This window comes from Sciurus vulgaris, assembly GCF_902686455.1.
Source record: "Sciurus vulgaris genome assembly, chromosome: 3".
Classification (NCBI taxonomy): Eukaryota; Metazoa; Chordata; class Mammalia; order Rodentia; family Sciuridae; genus Sciurus; species Sciurus vulgaris.
In genome coordinates, this window is record NC_136463.1 from 50,305,684 (window position 1) to 50,331,744 (window position 26,061).

The 26,061-nt window shown below is 39.0% G+C and overlaps 1 protein-coding gene across 5 annotated transcripts in view; it reads right to left on the minus strand.

Moving 5' to 3' along the window:
* The window catches only part of DNAH9 (dynein axonemal heavy chain 9), a 352,397-nt gene that overhangs the window by 145,403 nt on the left and 180,933 nt on the right, over window positions 1-26,061 (minus strand). For all 5 annotated transcript variants that reach the window (XM_079135288.1, XM_079135287.1, XM_079135285.1 and 2 more), the window contains 4 exons: window positions 22,501-22,662; window positions 18,249-18,445; window positions 10,188-10,350; window positions 7,797-7,920 (listed from right to left, as the gene is read on the minus strand). In XM_079135288.1, the coding sequence (XP_078991414.1) occupies window positions 7,797-7,920; window positions 10,188-10,350; window positions 18,249-18,445; window positions 22,501-22,662 (646 nt within the window). The remainder of the gene's footprint in view (window positions 1-7,796; window positions 7,921-10,187; window positions 10,351-18,248; window positions 18,446-22,500; window positions 22,663-26,061) is intronic.

Genomic DNA, 26,061 nt, shown 5'->3' on the forward strand with positions numbered 1-26,061 from the left:
AAAAATCAAATGGGTTTATATTTTGATCTTGATAAGCATATTCTAAAATGTACATGAAAGAGGAAAGGGTAGGAGGAGGGATCAGGGGAGTAAAAGGGAAAATGCTAGGGAAGGATAGTGACCAAATTACATTGTTATATCTTGTGCATGCAACAATAAATCCCACTATTATGTAACAAAGAATGTAACGATTATGTTACTATTATGTAACAATGAAACATGTAACAATGCAATATGTAACAATGAGTCCTACTACTATGAAAAGTATAAAACACCAATAAAATATGGAAAAGATACTAAAAAATAAAAATAATAAATCTTTATTAAAAAATGATACTTTTTTGAAATAACCAGAAGGAGGGATTTGCCATGGCAGAAATCAAGTTTCTTTATAAAGCTATGTTTGTTAAAGCAATGTTAGTGCTGGGCTAAATGAACACAAAAAAGTGAACCACCTAAAAGCAGACCCAGATACAAACAGGAAATTGATGTTAAAAATCAGCATGCAAGGGTACAGAGAATGAATAAGTGATGCTAAGATAATTATCCAATATTAGTATAATAAATGCAATTAGATCACTCTGCGAAAATAAATTCAAGGTGTATTAAAGATATAAATGTGAAAAGTAAAACAGTAATAATTAAAAAATTAAAACAGGCAATTTTTTTATGGCCTTGAGTTAGGATAAAATTTCTGAAATAGAGCATGAGAAACGCAAAGCATTAAAAAATGCTATTAACTTTTATAACATCAAAACAAAATTGGCATGACAAAAGTCAGACACTGACTTGAAAAAGATATTAACAACCCGTATTATAGGAGAAGGGTAAGTATCCAAAGCATATACAGAACTCCTGTCGAGACAGGAAGATAGACCTCCCACAGGCAGTCAGGATAAGGGCTTTGGGAAGGATAAGGGTCGGGGTGCATCATGCCAGCCTGAAAGGAGGCCTCAGGTCTGGAGGACATCCTGTGACTCACTACTACCCTGTCAGCTTTAACCACAGTGACTTCCGAGTTGGAATTCCTGATTCTGTTCCTCACAGCTTCAACCACACAGCCCTTCCTTAGTGACCTTTGCCCCTAACCCTAGCATTTCCAAAACAAGTCCTTAAAGTAGGCATTGAGGCTCTCTGGATCTGGCATCATGTAGAAGCTCCCCGTGAACTTCTTCCCCCATGGGCTTCTTTATTCTGTAACCACCAAAGAAATGTCAGCCTTGCAGAAAGGTTTGAAGTGGAAGATGTCCTTGAGGTCCCCCTACCCATTCTACTTCCTTGTGAACTTGAATGAGATCCACAAAGTAGAAGATTTGGCAAATGGTCTCCAACTAATCAGAGTGCCTGAAATGATGATACTGTCAGCCACCAAAGCTGCTGCACTTCCTCAGCCTACCACATCTGTAGAAAACTTATTTTGTCCATAGTAACCGACAGCTGTCTAAGAAGAATCTTATACAAATTAGCCATAAACAAAAAAAAAAAAAAAAAAAAAAAAAAAAAAAAAAAAAAAAAAAAAAGAAAAGAAAGAAAGAAAGAAAGAAAGAAAAAAGAAAAATTATCATGAAAGCAGCCATTTACTCTCTTCCTTTAATTGGACAAAAGTGATTTAATTTCTATTCTTTAAGATTTATAAATAGCATGCCTATTAACACCCTGTGTTAGGTAACTCATCAAAATCAAGATCTTACGAATGGAATCATTTATTTCAGCCTCTTTTGATAAAAACAGGGACCAGAGAAAAGCAGGAAAATGAAATGATATTTAGCATTGTTGGGAGGTCAGGAGTTCAGATCAGTGTTTTAAAATGTCGTATTCAAATGGAGTCACCTGAGCACTCCTCAGGCCTGCCCGTACTGATCTGGGTTTCTTTTCCCTCAGCTGCTCTGATGACATGCAATTCCTTGTCTGCTAATGCATTAGGGCCCTCCAGTGAGGCCTAAGAGTCCCTTTGGTCTTAAGGCATCTGTAGCAGTATAGCCTATACTTTTCAACTTCCTTTCATTTGAAAGATGTAGGATTTATGAGCTCTTGGTGTTTTGTCTGTAAGATGCAGGATACTGAGGAGACAAATGATGACTGAGAGACTAACTCTGGCTCCCTACCTCCTTTTTGTATGATCTGTAACCCAAGAATGGTTTTGATAATTTTTGATAATTGGACATATTTAATGGCACATGAATGTTATGTGAAGTTCACATTTTATTGTCCATAGTAAATTTATTGGGTGCAGCTGCACTCTTTCACTTAGGCATTGTCTGTGGTAATTTTTGCACTACAATGTTAGAGTCAAGTAGATGTGACAGAGACTGCATGCTTTTCAAAGCCTAAAGTATTTATTTCCAGACCCTTTGTAGGAAACATCTGCTGACCACCATTTCTGGGCTTCCCTGAATGCTAGGATGCTGAAAGCATGCAGGCCATGTAGAGACTTGCCACGCTCATATGATGGTGGTGTTTGTCATAGGATCCCAAGAACCTGTGATAAGAAGAGTGCTGGATGGAATATCTAGGGATAAATGCCTCTGAGTTTGCATTTTCAGATGTGTTCCTCTAGTTTCTCTTGACAACATTCCTGTCAAACTGCCAGTGGGGACTTGTGATGTGAACAGAGGCATAGGCTACTGAGACATTTGAAAACTTCTCTCCTGAAGCCTAAGATTGGGAAACACTATCTTTGCTTCCAAGTGCTTGCAGACTTTCTGCGGTCATTAAAATAGTCTAATGTTTTGCAAAACAGATGAATACTTAGTGTCTTCTCTGTGTTGGTTTCAGACTCCTAAGAGGCCACAACTGCTTTTGTGGGAAGAGACCCTGAGAGTTTCATAAAGCTCTGTTAACTGAAGTTTGGTGGTAAAAAAAGAGTAAAACTAAGAATCAGATTTTGTATGACACAGTCTCACACTTGCTTATGGGTTTGAACTCCACCTCGGTAGGGTGGTTTTCAAAAATATTTCCTGGGTCTTAAGGGAGAAAATGTAAACAAGTATGACAATTATTTCAGTACCCCTGTTCCTCTTGATCCATGGCAGGAAGATTTCTGAAAGCGCATTGTCCCTTGGTAGTATGTAGTATGTAAGACGGCATGTCATTCTCCTGATGACGTTCAAGGAATGAATGCCTCCTGAACAGCAACTATGGGCCAGGAGATATGTTGAGTAACCCAAAGTATGAATGAAGAAAAAATATAGCCTCGGCAGATTGCTACAGTTTTACCACCTTTGTTTTACTTCCTAAACTGGATGAAAAGCCTATAATCATTCTGGTTTTGTATCTCTGAATTATTTAAGAAAATAAAAGTAAACAACACAATACAGTCTTTGTCTTTCATGAATTTATAATCTTGTTTCAGTCTAAGGGTGCTATGAGCAGATATCAACTGCTTTAGGACCATAGAGGGGACTATACCTGGGGGTGACGGTGGATAAGTAGAGAGATAACACTTAAGACACGTCTTCTAACATAGGTAGAAGTTCATCCAGACCAAGAAAGAGAAGGAAATGAGGTTCAAAGGGAGCATAATGAATAAGGATGTCAGAAAATAGCATAATGTGCTACTTTAAAAAGTTAGAAATTTCTAAATCCTAATAGGAAAGTGAGGCTGAAAAGAAGAGGAGGGGGCAGGTCAAAGGCAATTATATTTTCCTTATACAAAAGAGGCTCAGGTTTTATCTTGCATTCAGTTAGGACTTCATAAGGGAATCATACTTTTGATAGGTCCTGTCTAAAGTACAATGCCAGGGGTTTGCCTGGGAAGGAGGGAGATGAGTCAAGAAGTGCCTGCACTTGTTGAATCAAAAGATGATGAGATCAGAGGCACTCTTCTATGGATTCAGAAATGTTTAGGGAGAAAAATTGGTGACCATTGTTTATCTCTGGGATATGGTGAGAGAAAAGTTAGCAATGTAAGGAACTCCACAGAGACACAAAGTCTGGAATAACTTGTATGGGACTTTCGTACCACAACGAGGAAACAAAACACTGATTACTTAAGCATCTTTTTCCATTATCCTTTTGGGATTTCTGTTTTTGCATCTGCAGAACTAATCAGATGCTAGTTCTAAGTTCTGTGGCTTGCAATCAGATTCAATGAGCCCACAAAATACATTCAAGAGGTTCAAAGCATGCTTTCTGGCTGCCCTTTTGCTTCAAACTTTGTGGATTTTTTTCTTTCTTTCAGATAAACTGGGTCAGAAGTCAGCTTATATAATAGCATAGATGGCTCATCAGAAGACCAGTTCCAGTTGCTCACAGGAGAACCCTCCAATGCCAAGTCCATTACAAATCTTCCCAGACTCTTCATCTTCATGTGATATGTGTAGAACATTAGTATGCCAACCTAAAAGATGAGGTGATCTTTTCATGTTCTATATACCAAGAGAATATTGGTCCAAATATAAAAAGAACAGTGGTTCAGAGGTGAAGACTCTGAACTGTGCCTATGACATTAGAAGAGAAGGGGCCTATTTGGTTATAAACTCTTCCCTAGACCACACAGAAGCTACCTGTTTCTCAGAGGAGCATGGTACCTAGTGACTGGAGCACAGGAACTTCGTAAGTGATTGTTAAATAGATGAAGAAGTGGAAAGTAATCTAGCCTGAGCAAAGGAAAAGAGATTTTGGAGGAAAGTTATTAAGACTTTTGAAAAGTGAAAGGAAATTCCTAACATAAAATCCCAAAGTAAAATGAAATATGAAATCTATGAGTGTTAGGATTGGAAGAGACATCACACCTGGAGCAGACTATATCTTCTTAGATGGTTAGTATTAATTGGACAGGGGTACTGCAGTTAATGGGCTTTCTGGAAGGCTGAAAAACTAGAGGCAGAGATGCTGACCTGGAAGTCCAGGGGATGATTCTCTTTTCTTCCTCTAACTTAGGATGGGGACTTGCTAAATTTGGGTCAAGGACCAAGAGAACAACTATTGTAAGAATTCCTTAAATATATGATTTTGATGATCAGTGTACATTCTTCAAAATCTAACAGAATAGGTCAATAAGGACGTAGCAAGAATTAAACTTTTCAGAACCAGCGAGGGTCTACATTTCATGCATAGTGTCACCCGCATCTACATGATCCCTATTTAAGATGGTGGCATCTGAGGATGGTTCAGAGGTACATGTCATCCATTTATAACCTGGGTGACCATCTGCTTATAAGAGGTGCATCATTGACATCTACTAACCACTTTTATAGCCAACCTGACAGAACTTATAGATAATTTTGGAGTAATGAGTTATGGACAAGGGAGACCAAAGTATAGTTTCCTAGTCTTTATTGTGCTTTTCAAGGATGAAGTAATTGTATTATCCAACTACACTGAAAAATTAGGGAGATGGGGAGATATTGAGAAATTCATACAGCCTTGGTTGGCCTGACAGTCAGTTACTTTCTTGCCAGAAGTTACTTATTTGATAGGGAAAATTAGAACTAAGAGATGCTCTAATTCTCTCTGTTGAAATGGTTAAGTTAAACAAGACCGTAATCTCAGCAGCTTAGGAGGCTGAGGCAGGAAGACTGAAAGTTCAAAGCCAGCCTCAGTCACTTAACAAGGCCCTAAGCAACTTAGTGAGACCCTTTCTCAAAGTGAAAAAATAAAATAAAAAGAACCGGGGATGTTGCTCAGTGGTTAAGTACTCTTGGGTTCAATATTCTGCACAAAAAAAAAAAAAAAAAAAAGATTAGGAGAAAAAAGTGTTAATCTTAATTATTTCTCCACCTTAATATGTATGCAAACCTTGCTGCTTTTTGACAAAGAAGCCTTACAAGGGAACTATAAGCCTGAAACTCCATGTCTTTAGATGACTGTATTAAGTTTTCACTGGGCAAGGTTTCAGAAATTCATTTTCACTTGAGAGAAGTTGTCCAAATGAAAAATTAAAGATACTTAATTGAGGAATAAAACTTCATTTGGCAAAAGTATGACAACTTCTGGGTCTCAGACATTATTTTAGGAGAAGGTGACCTGGCTGGATTGGTGCCAACTGAAATAACAGAGCGAGGCTGGCACCAGACCTGATGTCTCCAAAGCTACCCATCTTTGGAAACATTCTTTTACTTTATTAGGTTGTTTTAGAAATTAGGCTGTAGGATAGTTTCAGAGTGCTAGGCCAATTGGATTCCTTTTTCATTTAATAAAATAATAAAAGGTGAGGTAATATTGTAGGTTAACGACTACAGTGATGAGATGTTAAAGGTAGTATTTAGGAAGGGGCTATTTTGTTTTATTGGAAGAGAAAATATGAAAAGTTGGTAGGAAAACTTCTGTATAGTAAGCTAACAAACAGCAGTTTGGGAATGAAATGAGTGTGCGAAGCCAGCATGCTAAGGAACCTGGGACATAGACTCGGCACAGAAACAAGGCCTGCGAGTGCATGGTCTGGACCGGGGACCAGTGGCCTTTCATGGAACGACAGTAAAGAGCATGAGGTGCAATTCCACAAAAGCTAAAGCAGGCCATGTTCTGAAGCAGAGTAGTTCCTAGGGATTGGCAGGAGCTCTCCTGAAAGAAATGACTTATGGCATGGGATGGATGAAGGAAAAATGTATTTGGGATCATGTTTCTTAGACTTTATAAACTAAAGAATGTTCAACAGAGCCAGGGGGTAGGTTGTGGAGAAATGAGCTTATGAAATGCTGGGAAGCTGGAGGAAGAAATTAAAAAAAAAATCTCTCTCTATATATATACATGTATAAATATATATATATATGCACATATATACGTTATATATATGTTATATATGTTATAGATGGACACAATAATTTTCTTTCTTTATTTTTATGTGGTGCTGAGACTTGAACCCAGTGCTTTGCATGTGCTAGGCAAGCACTCTGCCACTGAGCAAACAACCCCAGCCCCTGGAGGAAGAAATGTTGTTCAGGAACATTTGCATATGCTGTTTTCTTTACCCTGGTGAAGAGATGGTTTTACAGATGCCGTGTTTGGTTTAAGAACCAGGAATATGTTTCCTCCCTTTAACTGATATAACTATATACATGTTTATATAAATGCCAAATTTATGTATTATTTGTGTAGTCTATTATCTCATATAAATTTATGTATTATTTATATACTCTATTGTCTCATAAATTTATGCATTATTTATGTACTCCATTCTCATATAAATTTTGGTGTATAAAGTTCACATATATATAATTTTGAGGAATTACATATTAACCAACAAGAATGATAAAGCAGCAAGAATCAAGCATTCCTTCGAAGTCCTATCTTGAACAGATAGTGTCACAGGACACTAGACAATCCCTGTCAAGGTCATTAGGGACTAAGGAAAACTATGTGGAGATATTCTACATGTGTTTCTGCTTCCAGCAGGTTCTGAATCCTTGGTTAATTAAGTTGGCAACCCAGTCTTGTCCTGTTGTACCAGTGTTGTGTGTACATCATCTCTATGTTTCTTCCTGCCAATACCTAACCTACCTGTAGTCCTACGCACACTGTAGCTTTTCTTCATGATGGGTATAAGAGAGGAAATAGTACTTTCTCTCTGGCTAAGCAGGTCCCCAGGTTCTTAACCTGCTCCTCTTCCCATGACCAAATCTTGTCCCATTAAGACAGTATCAAGATTATTGTCTGATTTGCAATGCAAGTAGAATCCCAGAGCCAGGACAGTTGGCCCAGCACCAAACCTGGAAAGGGCTTTAATGACCCAGTCCTTCACTATATCAGTTTTCTCCCTCATTTCTATGACTCATCTTTTCTGACCTTGGCCGATGTCTCCACCTTTGAATGACTCCGATTCTATTAGAGACACTCAAGTGCAAATAACCTCTTACCAGATGCCAAGAGATCATTGATGAGCACAAGGAACCTCTCATCAGCCACCTGGGCATCAGTCATTAGAAACACAGTGCTGACATTCTTTACCCCAGCTTTCAGACACAGGCCAGCCAGGTCCATCTGTGGGAAAAGTGAAACCAGAACCTGAGAAGAGGGCCTTCTTGAAAGAGATCCCCAATCCACCCTTTAGGAATGGAACCGTTTTCTTATCTACTTTAATTGGAAAAAAAGCAGGAAGACAATGGGAGGCAGGGAGAAGTGCTACCTTGCACTGACTTGCAGGGAAATCTGCCTCACTCCCAGGATCTGTGCCAATGGAGTTGGGCAGGTAAAACCAGAGTGAGGACTTCTAATTCACACAACCCTGGTGAGTCCTGAAGGGGCTTCTGGAGCTTTTGATTTGTGCAGATGTAAGAGAGGTGGTCCTTTTCAAAGGTCAGAGGTGTCCTCTGTTCATCTGTTTTACTTGTGTCATCGTGCAAGTGAATGACCTACTCTATAAGGCAAGGGATTGTTCTTGGTTTTGCAAAAGGGTTATGTTCCTGGGCTACCTGCCTGGGGTTGACTACACCTTATGTTGACAGTGTCTTGTGTTCTTATGACTAGCTCCAACAAAAGACTTTTGTTGAAAAAAATATATCAGAGACCACACCTCCCCCATAATAATCAGCTGCAGGAAATCACACATTCAAAACTATGAATAGATGAAGTTTTGGGCAAGGATGCCAGGCCCTGAATGGTCAGCATGGTCAGTCTAGGTTCTTTTCCTCTATCACCTTCACGAAACTCAGCGATTGTCCGTATCTTGCTCTCTTTTCTATCACCAGTCAGAGATCATTTCCTTGCAGATACCTATATTCTCTTATTATAACAGTGGTCCATTTTATGCTTTGAAAATAGCCCTTGCTACTCTTCCATTATGACTTATTTTACAAATGAACATGTTTCTTTCTCTTCCTCTCTCCCTATTCCTCCCTGTTCCTCTGCCTAATCCTAGGCAGAATTATCTGTCCTTAAGAATGTACCCACCACAGGAACAGGGAAGTAATTCAGAATTTGGGGATGTCACCAGAGGATCTCAGAAATAACTATCCCCCAAATCAACAAGTGAATTACAACTCCAATAGAGAACATGTGGAATGTAGCCTTTGAATTACTTCTTTAATAGTCCCCTGCTTCCCTTGATTGGCAGAATCACAGTCTCTGGGACAGGCTAACAAAGCAATAAAACTTTTTCCTTTGTCTCAATACTGTATCCTCGTTATTGGATTGGTATTGGGGACAAGGACCAACCTTTCAGTACTATTATTGCAGAGCTTCCTTGGTATCCAAATAACTCCTCTTTAAAGATAATACACTTTCTTTTAGATCAATCATTCTTGCCTTATGCTTTTACAGAATGATCTAAGGCAGTGTTTCTTAATTCTCATTAGAATCATCTGGAGGATGCTTTGAAAAACTGATGCCCAGGCTATTTCTCACACTACTTGAATCAGAACAGTTGGGGGTGGGATGCAGTCATTGGTGTTATTTAAAGATCCCAGTGATTCTGGGATCTTGCCCAGGTCTCACTGTAGAACTGTCTTACATCATTCTGTGTGGTTCCCATTACTATACTATCTTGTTTTGTCTCTTTTTGAAACACTGAAGAAAAACCTAATGTGAACCTGATGTATAACCTTGGTTACAGCCAGTGTCAAGAGGTTGAGCTGTGGTTTCAGAGCAGAAACTGGCATGTACCTCTCCCATCACTGGCTGGAACACTATTAGTGCAGGTGGGTAGGTCTGGCTCAGGGCTCGCTGGAGTTCTTCCAGGAATAGGAAGGGCAGCATTTCAATGTGAGTTACACTATGACTTTCTATTGTGACTTGGTTGTGGCCATGAATAAAAGGGAGAGGCCTAGACAAAGGATTTCTGAAGGTTGTATGTGTCTTTCTTTATTTTCCAGAACATGCAACATGGCTCCTAATTGCTGCTCTCTGAAACCAGGAAATATCACTGCAGGTCCTGGGACCCAGTGGTTATTGGATCCATCTTTTAAAATATGAATTTCTTAATAAAACTTGGGAAGACTATTGGAATTCCTTCTACTAGAGAAGCTAGCAAGCTGAATGCTAAATTTGATATAGGTTTGGGGCAAAAGCTGAGGCCCCACTGATGTAATGAGAGTAGTTGAGGACTTTCAAGGCAGACCTTAGAAAGGTCACTGCTCACAGGCTGAGTCTAATAAGAAAAGAGCCCCTCCTGTCACCAGCTCAGAAACTAAGAAGAAAATGGACAAAGAGAGACTCTGGACAGGGGAACTAGAGAGATAAGAAAGGATGACGGAGTCATGGGCGGCTGGAAAGAGACTGAGTCTACTCCCCACAGCTGGTGGCCTTCTCACCTTGAAGTCAGGGATCTGGTAGTCTTTGCGCAGTGTGATCTGGAATACATCCATGGAGCTGATGAAAGCCGCCAGCCTTGTCAGACTCTGCTTGCCACTCCCACCTACACCAACCAGGAGAGCATTTCCCCGTGGGGACTCCAAGATGCGATTGATATGGCAGCTGAAGAGGAGGGAGCAGAGGCATGCTTCTTTGATCAGACTTTCCACAGTAAGAAGCATACACTGTTTAATGGTCTTATGGGAAATAGACACCTTCCTTAGAAGCACATCATGGGCTGAGCTCTGGGAAACCATAAAATGTCCCTAAACCTGGCTTTGCCTTCTTGCCCAAGTGGACTGAAGTTGCTGTTGCTTTGCTTGAATCCATAGCCTTCAGTGAACTGGGGAGAGAAAAGTCCAGGGCAGGTAGGCAGTACCGGAGAGTCAGCCATGGAGATGGGGAAGGACCAAAGATTCCTCTCTCTCTTCTCCCCATTAAGCCAGGCTTTGCCCCCACTCCCTACTTCACTTTGTCTCACCAATCTGTGCTTTTGGGCAAGAAGATGGAACAGGAAAAAGAGAAAAGTAGAAGATACGTTATGAGGAAAAAAAAAAAAAAATCAGGGAAGGCTTGGGGACAAGGCAACACCAGAACAGTCTGTTCCTCTTAGAAAAGAAGAGGAGCACAAAGCCTGCAGGGTAAGGACACAGCCCTGGCCTAGTGTCTCGCTGCCTCCTTCAGTCCTCTGAGGTTGTCGATGCTCTTGTAATGAATATTTGCAGATCCTTGTTGTCAATCCATAAGACAACCATATCTTTGGCTTCTGGATTCTTCCCTTAATGGCTTTGCTTCTCTCACCCTCAGTATCCACTTTCCACCTCAGCATTGGGGGAATACTCCAGGCCTCACGCTGGGCTTAGATCCCTTCTCCAAAAGAAGCCACAGTCCCAGACCCACCAGGCCTTCTGCAGAAACCACCCTCCATCAAGCTGTCCACACTCTCCTTAGGAGATGCTGCCAACCTTCTTTAAACCCCTTCATGGGTAAACATTATTTATAAAAATAACTCCTGTTCCAGTTTCATTTCCACCTTAAAAACAATGGCTCTTCATTGCACAAAATGTTTAAAATGCTGAAAAAATCCACCATTCTGCTATCTAGTAATAAACATTATTGATATTAATTATATGGCTTTGGAGATTTTTTCCAACTATCTATATTTTCATAAATCTATAGTCATGCATACATATATTAATTACACCTAAAAAGTCAATGTATTTATATCCTGTTGATTTAAAAAAATGGGTTTGTGTTCACCTTTTAGATTGAAGATAGTGTTTTGAACCATTTTTTTCATTTAGCAATACACTCTGATTATTTCCCTCTGCCAATAAACAATCTGCTGAAGCATGCTTTTGATGCTGGGACAATATTGTATAAAATATGAATATTGTATTCATAATAAAAATAGAATAAGTTGCTTATCTGTAATAGCCTACTGTTGGATGTTTAGATTGTCTCCAACATTTTCCAGTTATAAATAATAACATATAATCTCTTTATTTTGATCTCTAATTTTTTCCTTGGGATAAGTTCCTAGGAGTGAAATTGCTGAGTCAAACAGTAGGAGAATTTCTATAGGTTTTGATATGTACTAGAAAACTACCCCCGAGAAGGGTGGCACTAAGTTTTACTTTTCTAAGGTAAAACTAATCAAAAGGTAAATCTGTCTATTGTAGGTTGTGGATTTATTGGATTGTATTCAGTGAATTAGAATATAAATCAGTGAATGAAGGCATTGGTGATCTTGGGACAAAAAGAGAATGAGAATAAAAATTCAGGTAGCATTTGGCCAAATACAGCAGAGGATACATTTGAGATTGAATTTCACAGATTACATTCCTATTTTCCTTTCTTATGTTAATGTTATAATTAGAAGCAATATACCCAAGTAATGGTGAAGTTTAAGACCTTAAGTTTAAGGTCTGTGTGACATCAGTTTGGATGGAGGCCTAGGGAGTAGTTTTGGTGGGTAGAGTTTGACATGTTAAAATGCAAGTGTGTATGAAGTTACAGGGCTCATGCTGATCTTCTTAGGGATACATTTTCTTATTACTGTAAATTTCTTGCATGTACTGATGACTTGGTCAGAAATAGTATAAACTAACTGTTTGTGGGTCCTCATTGTCTCAATCTCTCCTATGGGGATGTGTTTGCTGTTTGGAAGGAAACTGCATAAGTTTATGTGTCAACAATCCATACCAGCTGCATGAAGAGGGGCCTGGTTCCTAGCCTCACACGGAAGTATGTGTGTGCACACAAGCATACGTAAATCCTTGCCAATTTAGTAGCTAAAAGTAATATTTTAATTTTAATTTTTTGATTTTTATGGAATTGAGCATTTTTCATGCTTTTTGATCATTATATATTTTTTCTTTGTGAATTTTCTGTTCATGTCCTTTGCCTACTTTTAAATTTAAGTGTGCTCATAGATTTGTAAGATTCCTTTATGTATGTTTTGAATTCCCCTCCAACTTTTCACTTTTACCTTTTATCTTTCTTTAAGGTGTTTCAGATACTTAGAAATTTTTAGAATTTAAAATCGCATCTCACTGAATTTTATGTTGTTAAAATTTATTCATCTAAACATTAAGGAATTATTTGCTGACCCACACTTAGTGTTTGTTTTCTTTATGATTTACTTTTTCACTTTAGTAATTTAATTGGAAAACTTATGCTGTCTTTTTCAGCTAAAATTATACTTCTTTTACTCTCTTATTAAACCACTATTTCACAATATCTGAAGAGTGTGCCTACTCATTTGGTATCCACTTCAGTGCTAGCACATTGAAGATAGCCAACAAAATTTTATTAAAGTAAAATAGAACATGCCTATGCCTTATACTCAGTGTCACACTTGGGAAGATGTACGTAATGAATCATGAGGCCATGGGCAAGGGACCATTTACTTTGTGTCTCCTTTGTGAAAGCTGTTAAGATATCCAGGCCCTCTTCTGATTTAGAAAAGGTGGGAATTTGTGGAGGAGAGGGGCCATCTTGGGGGAAGATTTGGAGTCCAGCTGAGTTCTCTGGGATGTCCAACACCCAGCTGTATTCTAGAAGGCCTGAACTCAGTTGGGCTCAAGTCATTCAATATCTAAATGGAAAACACATCGTTAGTGATGAAGTTTCCCAAGAAGAATGGCTAAGTCTGCAGTTGTCAGCATCAGGTTCCAGCTGGGGATTCATTAACAACCTCTGACGAGGGCAAAGGACTCTGCATTTAAATTACAAAATTTAAAAAGAAGATCAATATTCTAAAGGGCTCCTGGGCCAGCAAGCCAAGTCTGTCTATGTTAAGCTCTTTACTGAATTTCTGGGAGATTAAAAACAAAAGCTGAAGATGCAGCACAGCACAGCTGGAGAAGGCTGGTTTATTGAAGACCACACACACACACACACACACACACACACACACACACACACACACACAACCCCTGGAAGACTAATAAGATACTTTGGGCACAAAAGAAGTACATCTGAAGTTCTGTTTTGTTAATGACTGCTAAGTAATTCTAAGAGAAAAAAAGAGCATGCAGAAAATATATGTGGGAGTGAAAAAACAAAGAGGCAAAGAAAAAGATGAATGAAGATGATGCCCAAAATGGTGAAAAGATCTAGTTTAAGACTTTAAGAAAAGGGAGGAGAATCTGCTGAAACAGTGAAGGAATTCAGTAGAAGAGCAAAATGGTACTATTGAGGAATGGAAGCAAGAATACAAAGAGAAAAACCAATATTTATTGACTGCTTATTCAGTGCAAAACATTTCCCGTAGACAGCAACAACCCTACCACGTGGGCAATCTTATTTTTCTCATTTTCCAGACGGAGAACCTGAGGCTTGGGGAAGGAAGTTAGGTGTCCTTGCCAAAGCACCCCAGCCAATTCATGGCAGATCCAAGATTTGAACTTGGGTCTGATTCTATCTCTGGAACCAGTGCCTCCTGTTATGGGGTTTAAAACAGGAGAAAGGAAAGAAATAATGTTGGGAGAAGGTGTAGGGGAATCAAACAAAAGAAAATATTAAATGTTTTAGTGAAAAGAACAAAACAGCGAGATGAAGTCAGAATGGGCATTGGTCCTAAATGTGCCTTGAAAATAGGCTGGCTCTAACCTTGTTCTCCATCCCCTGCCCCAAGGAACCCCTGGGTTCCTCCAAAAGCACATATAGACACTTTCCTTCTCATGTGTGCCACTCCCAGCTCAGGTCTCAGAGGGTGGTATTTTCCTGGAGCAAGCCCTAAATAGCTCCTTGTCTCAGACACTGCTTGTAGTCCTGGATGCCATCGCATCTTGCCACTCATCATTCATCTGTTTTTCAGTGCATTGTTTGGCCTCCTTTTTTGTGGTCTAAGGATATGTGGCTGCTCTATCTGCCCGGTAGAGGCAGCACAGAGGGGTGGATGAGCCCACAGGGAGGGGAGGGAAGGGCAGTGCAAGGAGAACGTAATGGGACATCGATCTTTTTAAACAAATGTACAGGAACTTACACATCCAAATACACTCTGCTCTTCAGAATTGCCCCCTTAACACAGTTCATTTTCCCAGTTGTTTTGCCATCACTAAAAGTGGCTCAGGCCTCTCTTTGGAAATGATCTTTAGACTCTGTTTATGAACCTCAGGAGGAAAGACAGTTCTTATAGCCAGCCCTTATTTTTTCCTAAGAACAATATTTGTCAGTTTGATCACCCATGTTGGAAACCACATGGAACCACTAGCTGTTCTCCCAAATTAAATTCACCCTTAAAGGACAAAGACTTACCTTGGCTCCAAGACTGATGCAGAGGTGTTGGTAGCTCTTAAAGAGGAGAGAAAATACTCTCTGCACCAGCACAGGGTTAGTCAATAGACATTTTTAAGCCCTTATTTACTGAACACCTACTCTACACTAGGCACTGTCCAAGGTACTAGAGACTTGGCAATGAGCAAGACCGGCTGTGCGCACAAGGAACTTGCACTGGACTTGTAGGGGAAACACAGCCTATGGGAAAGAATCATGTTGAGGCCAAGGGCACAGACTGTGGACCCAAACTGCACAAGTGTGGGACATGGCTTCCTATCTATGAGGTGTGTGACCTCAGGCAACTTCTCTCCTCATTTACAATATAGGCAAAACCATAGGCTTTACATTCTTTAGGATTTTTTTGTGAGAACTAAATGAATAGATATGCACAAAGCACTATGAACCTGACCCATGGTGAGTTTTATGTCTTATGTGTCATATCAGATGCTGCATTTTTGGCAAGGCCCTCCAGATCACCCTATTTAAAGTTAGATTCCCCCTGCCCCAGCATCTCCCCCTTCCCTTTATTCTCCTCTGCTTTATTTATTTCTATGATATGTTAAGAAGCTTTATAGAGTACCTGCTAGGTTCCAGACACTGTCCGGGGTACTGGGGATCTGCAATGAATAAAACCAAGATCCCCACTCTCATACTAAGGTGGTCTGATCCATAAATATTTGTTGGAAGGATGGATGGATGCATGTAAAGAAAGTAGACACAGTATTAAATCATGACAAATGCAACAGGGTGCAAGCAATACAAGCAATGACAACTGACCTTAGCATGAGATGAGTCTGTGATGATTATAGTGGGAACGGCTTTGTTCAGATGGTAAGAAGTGGGTCAAGGAGAGAATCAGAGGGGAGGAGATAGGACAAGTATGGATGATTTTTTTGATATGTTTTGCTTCAGAGAAATGAGGGGTAGTAGATGGAAAGGGATACAAAGACCAAGGAATAGTTTATTATTTTCTGGGTAAGTGGTATGTTATACACTGATGCATATGATTCAGAAATTAGTGATGGGGTAAGATGAAAGAGGAGAGAGAGAAAAGAGGAGAGGAAGAGGGAAATGCTGAAGGAGAAGGAAAAGGAGAGGAAAAGGTAGAGAATCAGAGAAGATAATTATAGAAAGGAATAAAGTCACTGAGAAGGTGAGAGGGGGTAGGATCCCATCCACATGTATGAAGGGATCAGTAAGGAAGGCACAGTTTTTTGGGTCAGATGCATGTGAAGTACATGGGCTGTATAGGTATCCCAGGCAGGCAGGTGTGAGAATTCTCTTTTGGTCACTTTTACTATTGCAGTGAAAACAAGAGATGTGTTTGTTAGCTGGGATTTAGGAGAGGGGAGGAGTGTTAGAAGTTTGAGGAGAAAGGAAAACCATATAGTGCAGTTGTCTTGGAAAGGCAAAAGAACAACGTGTTCAGGATTGTGGAGGAGGACTTCTAGCAATGTTGAGGGCCTATTGATGTTGAAGACATAACACTGAAGCGAATCTAGTCAATATTGTTATGATTTGGACCTGAAGTGTCTTCAAGAAGTTCATGTGTTGAAAGTGTGGTCACCAAAGCATCAAGATTCAGAGGTCAACCTTTCAGGTGATGATAGGATCATGAGGTCTCTGACAGCTGAAGGGATTACTGGGAGTGTGCCCTGGAAGGGTCTGTTTTCTCCCTGGCTCCTTCCTCCCTCTGCTTACCTGCTGCCATGAGATGAGCAACTTTCCTCTGCCACACCCTTCTACCATGATAGTTCTGCCTTGTAACCAGCTGACCATAGATTGAATTCTCCAAACCATGAACCAAAATAAATCTTTTCTCCTCCAGGTTGTTTTTGTTAGGTATTTTGTTCACATTGATGTAAAGATGACTAACATAAACATGGTGGGGGATTCATCAACAATGAACAGCTGGCTAGGAGCAGGTATGGAACAAGGTGACAGCCTGGTTTCACTGGAGTGGGGTTTTCCTATGTGGGTACAATGACAGGAGAGGTAGGGGAGTTTGTACCAGGATGACAGAATCTATGGTAGGTGAGGGGGAAAGTAAAGACGTGTTAGGGGAAGGTGGAAAGGAGTTTGAGAAGGTAGTTGGCCCATGAAACAAAGTCTTGATGAAGTTTAAGAATGGTTGGAATAAAAGACTAGAGCAGGTGAGTGGAAGGGTAGGAGGTACAAGTGGGAGAGTGGGATGATGGAAGTTTGGATTTTGGAGGTGAGTTCACCATTGATGATAGATGTTCTAGGGCAGAGACTGCAAATGAGGGGCTGAGGTGAGGTGGAAGAAAAGAGCACAGGAGCAGAGGAGACCAAGAAACAGAAAGAATGGGAACTCGGGGCCAGGAATGAGTAATGCCATGGGTGAGGAGGGAAAGCTGGCTCAGTGGTGAGGAGTGACTGGAGGTCAGCAAGGATCGTGGCAAGGGGAGAAGGAATATGAAACCTGGATTATGTGTGGTTCAGAGGAGCTGTGGTTTGTGAAGCATGAAATAAGAAATGACTTAAACATGCCATTGGGGTGGAGGTGGGGGTGAGGAGGAGACGTACGACTCCCTAGAACTTGGGGTACATGGGCTGGGGAAGGAAACACAGCTTTCCTCCACTCGGAGGTCCATCCAGTTTCCAGTTAGGATCCATCAGAGAAGGGTGAACTCAGAGAAGTTGAAGATGAAGCAGATTTTGCTTCATGAAAATCACAGGCAAGGAGGGAGAATTTGGGAGGGCAGGGAGGGTGGTTAATGGAACTCAGACTGCAGAATGTAAAGAGAAGTTCTAGGGCTGGCACTGGTGTGAGTATAAATTATCTGGAAAGCTTGGCCATTTCTTCCAGTCATTCACTGGATAGTAGTAACTCTTAAAAGGATGATTAATTTTTGAAATATATAGCATTTTAAAAAGCTGTCCCTTTGATCAGTACGAGGGTAGGGCTGGGGGGTCTTGAGCTGTTCTGGTGTCTCTTTGCTGGTCTCAGATCTTCTCTTGATGTCACTGCCATCATGTCCAGGATAGTAAATGACAGGCATGGAGACAAATCCAGTTCTGCCAGTCCAGCACCTGTCTTTCTCCTAGGGCCAGTGGCAGAAGCCTGCAGCTACTGCTCCACCACCTTGACCACCGTGGCAGAAGCAGTTGCTACTTCTCTGGCTCAACTACATTGTCCTTACATAGCCAGATGGGATGCCTGACACTAGGAGGGGGAAGCAACTGAGAAAAGGCAGGAAGAGAAGCACACTTACATGTGGTGCATGGCATCCTCAAAGAGAACCAGGTCCATCACTGTGTTGACTTCATTGTGGTTCTCCAAGGCTTCCACGAGAGTCTGGGTCAAAATTTCCCATGATTGTACGGGCATGTACTTGGGCTCACCAATACCATTTGCAAAGTGACAATATATGTTCAGGCTTCGGGTCTGTTCCATGGTCTCCTCAATGTCCTGGTAACGAAACAGGAATGAACACCTTGCTTACTGATTCCCAATTCTGGTTCCACACACAGTAGAGACACCTTATTTATTTTCCTCCCTGCACACTCCTTGAAAATTAAGTTCCAGTGCTACTTTCAACATTTCCTCCCTCTTGAGAGTCCCTTATAAAGTAGGTGTTTTTCATTTACCAGCTCAATGAAGTTGTGGATATTATTCATTATGCCCTACAGGCTGAGAATGGAAAATGGAAGTTATCTTCCTCCTAAGTCCAGGAAGAGTGCTGTGATCAGAAGAGTAGATGGGGATGCAGGGTGGATTTCTTCAAGCAGGGGCTTTTTCACCAGTGTTGGGTGTAGACATCAGGGCACAATGGTCTCAATTCTCCACATTTATTCCACCATGTCTAGCTCCCTGATCAAGGTGTTATCATAAAACATCCTTTCCCGTTTCTTGTGAGATTATGCACCATAGTTTGCAAGTCCCAACTTCATAGGTTCTGTCCAGAGGGCTTGGTTTCTGAACAATGTGCTATTAGCTACCATTAGATAATTGTTTTATTTATGGGCATATAGATAATCATAAAGAACTTAAAGTAGAATCACTTATTTATAAAACTTTCATAAGCATTTACACTTACTAAGTGCCAAATATTACCCACAGGACAAATGTTACTATGCAAATAAATACTAGGTATACTCTAATTAATTTAAAAGATATGGCCTCTATGTCTCCTCACTACCAAATTGCCCTCTAAGATTGAAGATATGACTAATTTTTAAAAAAAAATATTATGTTAGGGAAGACAAAAGGAACTACTTACTTCTCAAAATACAAATACCTGAGACTTCAGGTAAGAAGAAATGTTATAGATGAGATAAGTCCTAGGATAAGTTTTATAAGGCACAAGTGGGAAGTTACATGAGTGTGAGCTTTTGTCTTAACCTGTCATTCTTTTCTTGTGAAGTTCAGACTGGAAGCCCTAACTGGGAATCAGGTGACCAGTATGCTCTTCACCAGCAGGGGCACTGCCCAGGGCATGTCCCTGGAGGAGTAGCCTTACAAGTGTATGGGACAAGATCCACATAATGTAGGGAAAGCACGGATGACAATAATACATGAAGAGAAACCAGGACTGCTTCCTGGGCGGAAGAATAAAGGACTAGAAAAAATCAAACATCAGTCATTATACAGAATTTTGAAGGTGTTTCAGGGTTGTCGAAAACCCTTACACTACTCTAGTTTTGTTATGGAGTAACAATAAATGCTCCTGAATTTTGGATAAGATGTAAATGCAATACAGGAGAGCTACTTTTGCTAGTTTTACAGAAAAGTAATGCAGGAATACATCAACCTTGTAACATACTGGGGATCAGTTCTGATGGCAGTCAATTTACACTGAGAGTCTAGCAAAGAAGAAACAAAAGGATAGTTTTTAAAAGCCTGGTGTACAAAGGTTCTTTGATGAACAAAGTAAGTGCCCAATTTTATGATCAGAGTTGTGCTACACAGAAGGGAGAGAGAGAGAGAAAAATAAGTCAACCCACATGGTGATTCAAAAACTCCTTAATAGTCATGTGGTATCATACAGGGTCATGAACCAGAGAACTTAAAGATTTGATGGTAGAAACAGGATTGGATCACTTCTTTGGTGGGAATTTGGCAACTTTTCCTTGATAATAATATCAGGATTTGGTGCAACAAAGGTGCTTCAGGCTGGCATTTCAAATGTTGGGGAAGGATAATGGAGGTACCAATTATATCTGAGTCTATGATCAAAAGGATGTACCCTTCATATACAAACCCACATAGGGAGTTCTACTTCAAAAACTGAGCCTCGTTAAAGTGCTAGCTCAGATCAGCTTATGAAGACAATCCAGGCTTATTTGCAGACCTACCAATGAATACATAAGTTGTCTAACTCTGCAATGTTCCAAGAGGGGCATCTAAGATGTGAGCATTCTGAACACTGGGACCCATAAGAACAATGAGGGAAGTGGAGGAATTTAAAATCTTTGGTTTAGTAGAAAGAAGACTAAAATGTGTTATACAAAATTCTGTCTGACTACTCAAAAGATGCCATATAGGTTGGGATGCACTGTAAGTATCTTCAGAGGTAGATCCAGAATCTTATCAGGAAAGATGGTACTAAAACAAAGTGAGTGCTATGGTTTGGATGTGGTTTGTCCCTCAAAGTTCATGTGTTGGAAGCTTGGTCCTCAGTGTGGCCATGTGAGAGGTGGTGGGACTTTTAAGAGGCATGGCTTAACAGGAGGTGATTAGATCACTGGAGTGGGGGCTTCCCTCTGAAGGGATTGGTACTGGTCTTATGGGATAAGTTATTTGTTCTTGCAAGAGTGGGTTGTAATTAAAGACTTGCCCCCTGAATCTCTTTCATTTCCTGCCTTACCATAATTCTTCTATGCATGTTCCAGCCATTGTGATGCCATTCACCATGAATCCCTCATCAGGGGCGGAATTAAGGGGGTCACTTGGGGGTCTTGGACATTCAACCTCCAAAACTGTAATCTAAATGAACTTTTTTTCTTTACAAGTTACCAAGCCTCAGGTATTTTGTTATAGCAACAGGAAGCAAACTAATACAGTGAATATAAGAACTACATCATACGATTATACTCAAGTTTGATTATTTCTAAGTTCAAGAGAGAACAGATAAGCAGTATATATGGAGAATATGGTTCTTTGGTCAACACAAGTGTCAGTGTAATTGTGGAGCAATTTTGGCACTGATAAATTTAATATAATATCTGGTGGTGTTAATATATCAAATTCTCCCAAGGCATATTCCATAGGCCATTCATTATTTTAAAAATTTTGGAGGTTTATAAAGGAAAATAAATTTTAGGGCTTAATGTGTTTTCTAAATTACATTTGAGTTCAAATTATTCTGGATTTCTGAGTTTAATGTACCAAGTGTATTGTGAACTTCTAAAAGAGGGATATAACATGAAGTGCTTTCTTCACTCATTTCATGACAAACACCTTCTTTTCAATTGTTTAGCAGGACACATTTTGGATGTTGATCTTGCTTTGGGCCAGACCCCCAGCTGGGTTATTTGATGAAGATTAGGCACCACAATTTCAGAGGGAAGAACTGCTGTGAACATTCAGGATGATGTCAAGTTTTTCTAAGTTTGTAACCAATATATACAAGAAACAGCTATAAGAATTAAGGATCTTTGACCTGGAAAAGGGAAGACTCAGGACAAGGTAAATGGTTTTAACATGTTTAGATGTTTGTTATGTAGACCTAAGATGAATAGGCAGGAGAACAGATTTTAAATTGCTTTTATGATAAATTTTCCAGTCATCAGAATGGTTCCAAATGTTCTAATTGTCAGAATTATTCCAAATGTCCACTTATTAGCACTTCTGAAATGGCTCCATGGGAAAGGAGACAATATGTTCTCAGGATGCTGGAATGTCATGTGGGACGACCAGCTTTGGAAATGCTATTGAGGAGACTCAGTGTCATGGGAGCAGTTGGGTCAGCTGATCACCGTGGACTCCTCTGCATGAGACCTACAATGAATTTGTGTCTATTCTTATTTATTTATTTATTTTTAAATTTTAAAAAATTTGTTTGTATGTGTTGTACATGATGGTAGAATGCATTTATACAATCTTACCCCTTCATTTTTCACCTGGGCAAAATGATGATAGAATTTCTTTTCTTAAATTTTGTTTAAATGTGTTTTAATTAGTTATATGTAACAATATAATGCATTTATGCATTTTGATAAATCATACATAAATAGAGTACAATTTCTCATTTTTCTGATTGTACATATTATAGGATACACTGGTCATGCAGTCATATATGTACATGAGGTAATGATGTCTGTTTCATTCTACTATCTTTCTTACTCCCATATTCTTTCCCCTCCCTTCACTCCTTTAGAGTTACTTTAGAATTTCTTTCCTTAACCTAATCTCTGACCTTTTCCCAGTAATTGGACTGGATTGTCATTTGGGTGATCATCTACATATCATCATCATATTATTAATTATTTAAATGTAAAATAAATCCACAAGGCAATACTTACATCAAAAATTTTCTTGAGTACTTCTATCTGAATTTTATCAAAAAGATCAAAGTCCTTTTCTTCTACCATCTTATCCCGATAAACCCGATTTGATTCATGCAGATAGAGCTTTACTAAGTCCTGTATGGATTTTATACATTCCACTGAGGAAAAAAGAATGCCCTTCAAGAAGAACAGACAAAACATAACATTAATAGTAATTCGGAAGTACAATAGTTAAAAGAACTTTCTGGAACATTTTGTTCAAACTGGAATAATGCCTGAGATTATCTCACTAATGAGTGTATCATAATGGAGGGGACACTTGCGTTGTTGAGAAAGTGTGGGTGTTGGAGGAGACCCTGTGTTGGAAGCAAGCAGATCTGACCTCAAATATTGTCACAACCATATAGCAACTATGTGACTTTGGGCAAGGCCTGTAATATCACTGAACCTTAGTTTGTTTACTTTTCAAACCAAAATAGCAATATTGACTTTCTAGAGTTGTCAAAATAATTCAAATTAATGTGCCTAAGGAAGTTAGTATGACTGATCTCACATACTCAATAAATTGAAATTATGGTTTTGTTCTCATTATTTTTAAAAATGCTGCAACAGTTATAATTTTTAGAAGGCAGTTATGTGACAGACGTTGGACTAGATGTTTTTCTAAGACAAAGCTCATTTAATCTTCATAACAATGTCAGGAAATAATTTTTACTGCACATATCTTGTATAATGGGGAGACTGTGATATAGAAATATGGAAAACATGCCCGATATCATAGAAAAAGTCACCTAACTTCAAAGCCACAAAATTTCAAAGACACATTAGGTCTTCCTTAAGGCCTGTAATTTTGACTACTACTATTCAAATTGCCACCATGAGATAAGAGTGGTTTCTTGCTATATTTCAATTCTACAAGTGCCATTTTGAAAACAAGTTTATGAAATGATTAACGAGGTAAAATAAGAACTTTGACAAAAGACTGGGAAAGATACGGCAAACATTTGCAGATCAGAAATTCATTTATTCATCTCTACTCTATTCCCTTTCCTGTATGTTACAGTGATTATTCCAAATACTATTCTTTTCAAATTTCTCTGTCACCTCACTCTGCTACTGTAAGTCAAAATCCTAGTGCTTATTTTTAATGAAGAAATGGAGACCACCAGTATTAGAGTCCCTAATAACCTTAGCAAATCCTCTAACTTCAAACTCATCCCTGTGTTCACTCTCATTGGTTTTTTTCTTGTCTTAGAATAAAGGGGGTCATTTGTTGGTTCTTTATTATTGACAGAATACTTCTCATACTCATCTGCAAGGCATAAACATCTGGTCAAATGTGACCACCAATCTGCTTCCTCGTGATCACTCTTACCATAACTTCCTTTAAGATCTAGATATCACTTTGAAAATTCAAATTATTTTCTGTATCCTTTCTATGCCTCCATTCCTTTTTCCTTGGTTTCTAGGTTCATCTTCCAAGATCTGGTTCAACTTGTCCCTCCTTGTTAAAATCTTCTAAGATATCTTCTTTCCTGTCCAGTATCATTCCTTCTGATGTGCCCGATATAGCCCTTTATATATATAAATCTCTAGTAAGGAAAAATTATTATTTTCTCAAATTATTTTTCCTCCCCCAAATTTGCTTCTTATGGCTCATGGAAAGTATTTCAAAGACAGGGAAGTTGAAAGATTTCATTTTGGTGATGGTTGATTTTTATTATTGTACTACTATTCTCTCATATGGTGCCTGACATATAGAAGATTCTCAATGAATTCTTGTTGAAAACATTTGTAGCTGGATATTAAATTCTTCAAGCATTATAATACAATATAGCAAGAACCTCCATCAAGATTTCTGCTTTTTGGAAGAATGAAATTATGGCATTTGCTGGTAAACAAATGGAACTGGAGACTATCATGTTAAGTGAAATAAGCTAACCCCCATCCTCCAAAATTCAAAGGCTGAATGTTCTCTCTGATATGCAGATGCGGACCCACAATAGCCAGGTAGAGGGGGGCAGTGAAGGAGAAAGGGAGGTTCACTGAATGTGACAGCATGGAGTCGGGGGAAAGGGAAGCTGGGACAGGAATGGGAAAGACAGTAGAGTGAATTAGACACAACTTTCCAATATTCATATATGAATACATTACAACTGTAACTCCACAACATTTACAACCACAAAAATGGGAAGTTATACTCCATGTATATATGTACATATGGCATGTCAAAATACATTCTACTGTCATGTATAACTAAAAAGAACAAATAAAAAATTTAAAAACATAAAAAAGAAAGATTTCTGCTTTTGGTAATGGCAGAATAGCTGATCATGGACCAACACACTGAGATCAACCAGAAAGAAGAAAATTACTTTTAAATATTCATATTTTGAGAATTACGAGACAGTAATGGAGAGAGTGAGGACTTCAAGTGCTAAGGTACTAAAGACAAGAGAAAAAGGAAAAATGTACCAAAAAATTGGTACCACTTTTTCTTTTGACATATTTACTAATTCACAAGCAATGGGTTACAGGTTCAAAATGTATTAGACAGAGAGAGGTGAGTAGTTAATATGCTGAGCAATGTTTTCTTGTCTCATGGGGTAAGAGGATGAATATTGGAATATCAAGATTACTAAAGGAGAATGGCCATACTTAAAGATCGCAAGGAACTCCCACAAAAGTGTTACACTCTAAGATTACAGGTGAAGCACAAACCATCTAGTCTTTACAGAAACTGAAACATAACTTCAATTTCCTTGGTTTTAGTACCTGCTCACGGAAGCATAAATATGTAAACTTGAATCTAAACCCTCAAATTATGTATAAATTTTAAAACCCACTATGTCTGGTTATTAAACAAACAAACAAACAAAAATTACTGGGAATACTAGGAGATAAGACCAAATGAGTAAAAAACAAAACAAAATCCTGACTCAGAAGATCCAGTTATTGAAATGAACAGACACAAGCTATAATAAAACTGTGATTAATATGGCAACTATATTAGAAAGATGTATATCTTAAAAGAGAAAAAAAGTAAAACAAACAAACAAACAAAAAAAAAACCAGTATTAGTTCAGTGGAACATAGTAATTGAGAGGAAAAAAAATATAATAGGTAGAATATGTTAAGAACAAATAGCATAAGTAGATTTAATCTCAAATTCATTATTATAAAATAATAATGAATTAAACACTATAATTAAAAGACAATTGCCAGGCTAGATTTAAAAAACCTACCATATGCTGCTTAGGTTTATTCTTAAATATAAAAATATAGACAAGCTGAGCATAAAAAAATGAAAACAGTGTATAGTTGGGCTTCTGTAACCATGTTTTCTGCATTCATGGATTCAAGTAACCATGGATCAAGAATATGCAGAAAAGCTAGAGAGAAAATAAAGGGAAAAAAGGAGGGGATGGGGAGAAACTCATGAAATTAGAATGGAGACCAGTGGAGTAGAGGAAGAATTCAAGGAAAGGAAAGAGGGAAGGGAATGGGAGACACTGGGGAATGAAATTGACTAAATTATGTTATGTACATGTGTGAATATGTCACAATGAATCCCAC